This window comes from Oppia nitens, unplaced genomic scaffold, assembly GCF_028296485.1.
Source record: "Oppia nitens isolate AA-2021 unplaced genomic scaffold, nextdenovo-longstitch-racon4-pilon3 scaffold23_pilon_pilon_pilon, whole genome shotgun sequence".
Classification (NCBI taxonomy): domain Eukaryota; kingdom Metazoa; phylum Arthropoda; class Arachnida; order Sarcoptiformes; family Oppiidae; genus Oppia; species Oppia nitens.
The window spans coordinates 87,954-94,782 of NW_026533203.1; the positions used below are offsets into that span (position 1 = coordinate 87,954).

Consider the following 6,829-nt stretch of genomic DNA (forward strand, 5'->3'; position numbering starts at 1 on the left):
TACAATAACTGTATATTATTAATAAATTAAAAGATTATATTAATTATAATTTAAAAGATAATATTGTTTTTATTTAAAATAAGTGTTTAGTAAATAAAATCGCCATTTGATTGACTAGTAGTTTAAAAGTGTTTTTTTTTTTTAAATTAAATACATTTGTAATTAACTAATAACTCTTGAATTACAACGAAGTCTTTAACTTCGAGTTTTGATGCATTAGTTTAGTTAACGGATGAGTTCTTCCCTGTTGTAACTTTTGTGGGCCTTTATGGGTCAGTGATGTACTGCCGGTGCAATCGTCACATTGTTCTTGAATTTCGATTATATTTTTAGAAATCTTTGCCAATTGATTAGTTCCGACTTCAGCTAACATTTGATTGTTATTGCTTTCAAATGATTGAGATTTGATGCGTTTGAACGGAAATTCAAGACTTGTTTTGCGCTGTGTTTTCATTTTTGGTTCATTAGTTGTTTCATTTAATGTCGAAGCGCGGGGTCTATCGTTTCGGGTAAAATTAGGCGATGAGGGAGTGCTCTGTGAATGGTGTAAATCACATTCACATTTATCACTACACTTATTGTCTTTGACTTTTGCCTCAAAGTTTTCAGTCAACCGTTTAACCACTCCTTCCGAATCAGTCTTTAAAGTACGGTTCAAATGATAACTTGTTTTTGAGAATATTTTTGACTCACATTTTGACGAATATCTGTTATGAAGTAAGGATTCATTGAAAGATTGGCTATATTTTGGTTGAACTCGACTTTCAATGGGTTCGTAATCCATAGCAAATGACTCGATATTTGTTTGATTTTTACTACTATTGGGTATACTTTCTATAAGGCTATTCATGACAACACTTGTACTACAAAGCACTTGATTGACAGCTTCTATAACTGAAGGCATACTTTTGCTATGACTTATTGGACGGATCTTTTCATACGAGCTCTTGGACTTGGATTCTATGCTCTTATCAAAACACAAGTTGTCGTTCTCTACAATTGTAGTCCAGTTGTCATTACGAGTGAATAGTGAAGCACTTCGTTTGTGTCCTTTAGACTCGTTTTGTGGCCTCTTATGGCAGTGACTGTCAAACAATGATAATGAAAGTTCATTAAGAATACTGTCGTACGAATTGGTTCTCTTTATTGCATTGTCTTTGATATTCTTTAAATTTGAACTTAAGTTTTGCGTTAATGAAGTTCCCGATGAAAGTAATTCAGTTGAATATTCTTTCATATAATACTTGGATAAATCAAACGTTTGTTCGCATGTCTTCACATTTCTTATTAATTTATCACAACTTTCTTGTGATTCCAATCTATGATTAAATCTATCAATATTTTGTTGATATCTAGGAATCGGAGGTTTTAAATGCAGACTTGTTTTAAGATTGCTTTCAATATTTGACAAATCAGTCATTACTTCTTTTTGTTTGGTATGCTTATAATGAGATGATTCAAACTGATTGGTTAGATTGTAGACCAGACCAGAGCTATTGTTCCCTTTAATCGTATCGATTATATTAACGGATTGTGAGTTTGGAAAAGACTCAAAATCGGTGATTCTGTCCTTTACTATAGAAAATCGTTGAGATGTTTGTAATTCTGACATTTCGTTTCTATTAAAATCCATTTTCTTCGCCTCCATTATGTTATAACACGACGGATCGGTTCCAAATCTGTGTCTGCCATGCGATCGCTTAGATTTATTATTCGAGTTTTTATTAGTTGTAATTAATTCTCCAAATACGTTGTCTTCAGCGGACCACGACTTTGGTCTTTCAGGACAATTGGGAACTTGAAGAACGTTTGTGATATCAGAGTTCTCTTTATTGCATTCATTCTTTCTATTTAATTGAATATTAATCCTATTCTTCGTATTCGCTAACTCTTCATTACTCTTTCTTTTGTTTAGATTATCTTTCGATACTAAGTTTGTCTCAGATTTTGAACGCCATAAGCTATTATGTCTTTGCTTACTATAAATAATGAATATATTTATTAATGGCATAAATGTAGAGTAAGCCACATAAGTACAAACCTAGCGTCAAGTATGCCCTCATAGATCTCCAATTGTTTCAAAAATCCAGAGTTGGGACGAATACAATTGCGTTTGTTTTTGACGAACTCGAAGGCCTCATCCAACTTCCATCCCGTTTCCTTCATTACAAACGCTAATACCACTGATGCAGACCTTGAAATACCTTTCTTGCAGTGAACCAATACTTTTGAACCTTCATCTCTGGTTTAGTTAAATCAATGATTATAAGTAGAAAAATATATATAAATTAATTACTAAAAACAACTCATACTTTGCTTTTCTAATGTATTTAAATGTTTTGTCCCAATATTTAAGCATTTCTGTTGAGTCTTCGTCATAGACACGAATGTTATAGTAATCAAACATTCCGGGAAAAAAGTTATCTATTTCTCGGGTAACGTTCAATATTTTACCGACACTTTGGTTGTTATAAGATATGACATTAGATATGATTATTAGCCGTTAATTATATTTAATATAAATACCCCTTTCCTTTAAGTTCCTCATAATTAGAAGCATTCCATTCGGAACCTAAATATAAATAATCAAAAATCTTTGACGACTCGTCCATTTGACCCAATATTTTAAGAATCTCTTCGTCAATGAATGACTTAAAACAATTCAAATCTTTTTTCAATTCTTTCTCTATTTTGGTTCGAATCTAAATTCAAATAACATTTTTATAAATTTAATTAAATAAATATATAATAAATACTAAATCAATACATATTTAGAGGTGACTTCATCGAGATTCTCGGATATCATTACTTCTTTAAGTTTGGCACGAATTGATTGTTCAGTTGCCACCTGTTCGGGGGGTCTTTAATCATAAAAACAAAGTTACCATTAATTCATATAAAAATTGATTATATAATCAAACAAAACACAATTGGCTTTTAATTATCAACTAATAAACATTTGTTTAATCAATTCAAATACAAACTTTGTTCGTAAGTCTGGAGACGGCGGCCTTTTGTTTAAGAGATCATCAGTTGTATGCCTGACACGAAAAAAATCATTGAATCAGTTCTTTTAATTAAAAATTATTCATATATTGTATATACAGTATATACCATTCATTATAAGTCGATCTATTATATGTAATTTTATTGGTATAGTAGGCCACCCATGAATGTGAGGATCCGCCACTGAAATAATTATTTAGACGTGACTTTGCACTCACTTTATGAAGGGTTTGAAGAGCTGACCTGTTATTTGATTTTATAATATATATATATATATATATATTAATATAATATAATAGTAATTAATATAATTAATTATTTATTAATACATTACCACATGGCTTGAACTGATACAGGTTTAAAAATGTGATGACTGTCATTAGATGCTATACTAAAACCACTGTTTAAATATAATGTAAAAATAAATTTAGTATTTTCAAATTTATTTCTAGTTTCAATTAATAAAAAGAGGCAATAAATATATAAATAATCATAACTTCATTTGATTTAAATGTCATTTCATTTAATTGAATGTTACATTAAAATGATTATTGCTTTTAATGGATTTACAACTGATTTTGATGTTTGCAAAATATTTTAATAATTTTATACACAAAAAAGTTTGATATACAGTACTGTACAAATTGATATACAAATTTATATGCAAATTGATATACAGACTGTATAATACAGTACATATGCTTTTGATTGTTATCAAAACTAAGCAATATCTATACATTGAATTAATACATTTTTTATTTAAACGAATTGAGTAATTAAAATTGTATTATTTAGCTTTACTTTTGATACAATTAATATTATAAAATATATAATATAAATCCAATGCATTTAATTTAATGTTTTGCTTATAGTTACGTTGCATTCACTAAAATACGAAATAATTTGCAAAAATGTCAATCATTTGCAAAACCATAAAAAGCAATAACAAAATATAGTATTTTTAATAATTTAATGTTATCGTTAATCATTAACCTAAATATATAGAATATATTAATTATTAACTAACTTTGATGTTTTTAACAATCGTCAAATTGTTATAAAAAATTATTTAAGATTATAAAATAAAAAATGTCTAATTTTAAAATTAAGTTAAATTTGAGTTATATTATATAAGTTACAAATTTTAACATATTGTATATCATTCAAAATATTTTTTAAGATTCATTCATATATTTAATCATTAAGTTTATTGCAATAATTAACACAATTAGATTTCAATGTATTTATTGTTATCTCATATTTGTTATTCAAATACATTACTTCTAATTCTATTCAATTAATGCAAAATTTGTCTCAAAAATCAGTTTTAAAAAAACTTTTCAAATTTATCAAAAAAATATATCATTAATTGCAATATTAAGGTTCTATACTATCTATGATCGAAAAACAAATATTTAATTTAAGCAAACTTTTAGTTTTAGTTGAATTAAAATAATCATAATAATTATAATACGTGTACTATTCAAATACAATTTATAACAAGGCTATTATAATAATTACTGATTTAACACATTAACAATAATCAATACCTATACTGTAGTACAATGTGCTTCATTGGTAAATAAATATACTAAAAAGTTTACATAATTATAATAATTAAATAATTTTTTTAATAAGCTGTTTATTCAAAGCTAATATTTTCACTTTAAATAAATATGGAAAAATTTTAATTACAATTTGTCATATCTTTGAGTCAAATTGTATGTTAAATAAATGTAATATTTATTAGTCAAACATTTTTGACAAATCATTGATTACTAATTTATATGATACTAATTAATGTCCGACACATGCTTTCAATTGCCATTTCTGGTCACTTGTCTATGTTTGACAAACAGTTGTAACAATAATATATAAAATAAAATGCTTTTTAAAAATTATATACAAAATTGTTTCAAAAGTTATTTAAAATCGTCAAAAAGTTATATAAACTATCTTTTAGAGTAGATTTTATTAGAAATAACTATTTAAAGTTAATTTACTGTTTTTTAAGTTAAATAGCTTTCCCTGACATCTTTATTAACCAGTTATAAAACATTGCATAGTATTTACATTTATCATAACATTGTTTCAATTGAGTTAACACATATTAACACATATTAACACATATTAACACATATTTTAAATAAGATTTATATGATATATATATATATATAATTAATGAGTGTTTGTCTGTCAAATTTCACTCAAGTCATACCCGTCTCCATCGAGAGTGATACGAGTGTTGGCCCAAACGGGAAGTACTAATCCAATGGTGGCCTCAGTTTTGTAATCGATGCCTAACAAACAGCTTTCTTCACCACTGCTGACTATCATTAAATAACGGGTCCAATTGGGACCAATTGACTCCAATTTGACAGCCTATACATTAATCATAGATTTCATCCGATATTATTTTGCATATCATATACTGTAATCACAATAACATGTATTGTATAACTTTTAATACCATTTTAAGTGTGTCGTCAGGTCTGAGCTGAAGAAACATCGACTGCAAGTGTTTCTGTATTTCTGTCGATGAATTTTTTGCAAGACTTTTATAGAGATGAATGCATTCTTCGTGAGGCAATATAATGGCTGCGCCTCGGACTGCAAAGTAGCACTCATTGACACTAAAAAAACAAAACAATCGGATCTAACAAATCTTAATCACCAAAAGTGGTCGCAAACCAACCTTTTATGTGAATCAATTGTATGTGTTTGAGGACTCGTCTCTACCATCGAGTACTTAATTGCGTGCTTTGAATCGCTCTATAATTAAACAGTTGTTCAACAAAATTGTCACCAATTGGTGGTCAAACACACATACCTTGTGGTCGAGTGATATGTTTGCGTGTCTTTGGATTGTTATGAATGCCATTAATACACAATCGGACAGACATTTAAACAAAACATTATATTATATGATATTATAATTAATAAATAAATTAGTTTTCAATTAATTAAACTAAAAAATCATTTTATATTAAAAGTCAAAACATTTTTGCTATTATTATATAAAAACAAACAAAACAAACAACTTTTTAATTAACATATCATTGATTGATATATTAATGCATTCAATCAATACATCAAATTGTGGCTAAAAGTGATTATTAGTGATCAATGGGTTTAATCATAGAGTTATTGGTGACAGCAGTCAGTCATATATGATATGAATATAGTATTAGAGAGTCAGTCATATTAAGCACTCATTTGTTTGTGTTGTCAGACAAGTGCTGCCAAACATTACAATCGATCATCGCTTGCATACAAACACTACAATTCATTGACACCACAGTTACCCAACACTCATACAAACACAACTGTAATATCAATAATGCGATAATTGTTGTACTTTTAAGTACACATTATGATAGTGTTAAGCATATACTAGTATTTAATACAGTATATGATTTAATCAACAAAATATATTTCTAAAAATATCAATAAATTATATATTATTATTATTTGGTCACTATATTTGCGCATATATTTTCAATTTATTAGATTAAACGGTAATAACTTCCCATTTGACTTAACTGTCTGTATATTAAATTATATTAATACAGTTGTTATTTATTTGACAAATTGTAAATAATAGCACTTTATTTATTTTAACTAATCATTGTATTACAAAAAAACCCACAGTATTATAGTCTATAGTAAAGTTAATATAAAAATTGAGAAAAGTTGAATAAAACTTTTGTTTTAAATTACTTCAGTAATTAATATACTGTAGATGTATCACAAATAATATAATGTATAAAAATATAAATTATTGGTATCTTAGCCATGAGTAAGTAGTTGATTATTATTAGTA

General features: G+C 27.2%; 1 protein-coding gene across 2 annotated transcripts; it reads right to left on the minus strand.

Annotated features, from left to right (window-relative positions):
• Nucleotides 1-105: 105 nt before the first annotated feature.
• On the minus strand, nucleotides 106-6,206 carry LOC128953651 (protein phosphatase Slingshot homolog 2-like). Of its 2 annotated transcripts, XM_054299159.1 has the most exons (13): nucleotides 5,837-6,206; nucleotides 5,702-5,778; nucleotides 5,477-5,639; nucleotides 5,225-5,388; nucleotides 3,341-3,406; nucleotides 3,115-3,249; nucleotides 2,985-3,041; nucleotides 2,768-2,861; nucleotides 2,527-2,702; nucleotides 2,313-2,459; nucleotides 2,042-2,242; nucleotides 694-1,979; nucleotides 607-640 (listed from the first exon to the last, which is right to left on the minus strand). In XM_054299159.1, exons 1-13 carry the CDS (start codon nucleotides 5,885-5,887, stop codon nucleotides 636-638), a joined length of 2,622 nt encoding a protein of 873 aa, XP_054155134.1. In that variant the 5' UTR covers nucleotides 5,888-6,206; the 3' UTR covers nucleotides 607-635. The 2 variants fall into 2 exon arrangements, with proteins under 2 accessions (XP_054155133.1, XP_054155134.1); XM_054299158.1 differs by having other exon boundaries at nucleotides 106-1,979.
• Between the last annotated feature and the right edge of the window lie 623 nt (nucleotides 6,207-6,829).

Coding starts and splice junctions, on each gene's coding strand:
- LOC128953651 (XM_054299158.1), bottom strand. CDS start 5,887: ATGGCATTCATAACAATCCAAAGACACGCAAACATATCACTCGACCAC. Junction 5,640..5,701: donor ACAATTGATTCACATAAAAG/GTTGGTTTGCGA, acceptor TTGTTTTTTTAG/TGTCAATGAGTGCTACTTTG. Junction 2,862..2,984: donor TCTCCAGACTTACGAACAAA/GTTTGTATTTGA, acceptor TTATGATTAAAG/ACCCCCCGAACAGGTGGCAA.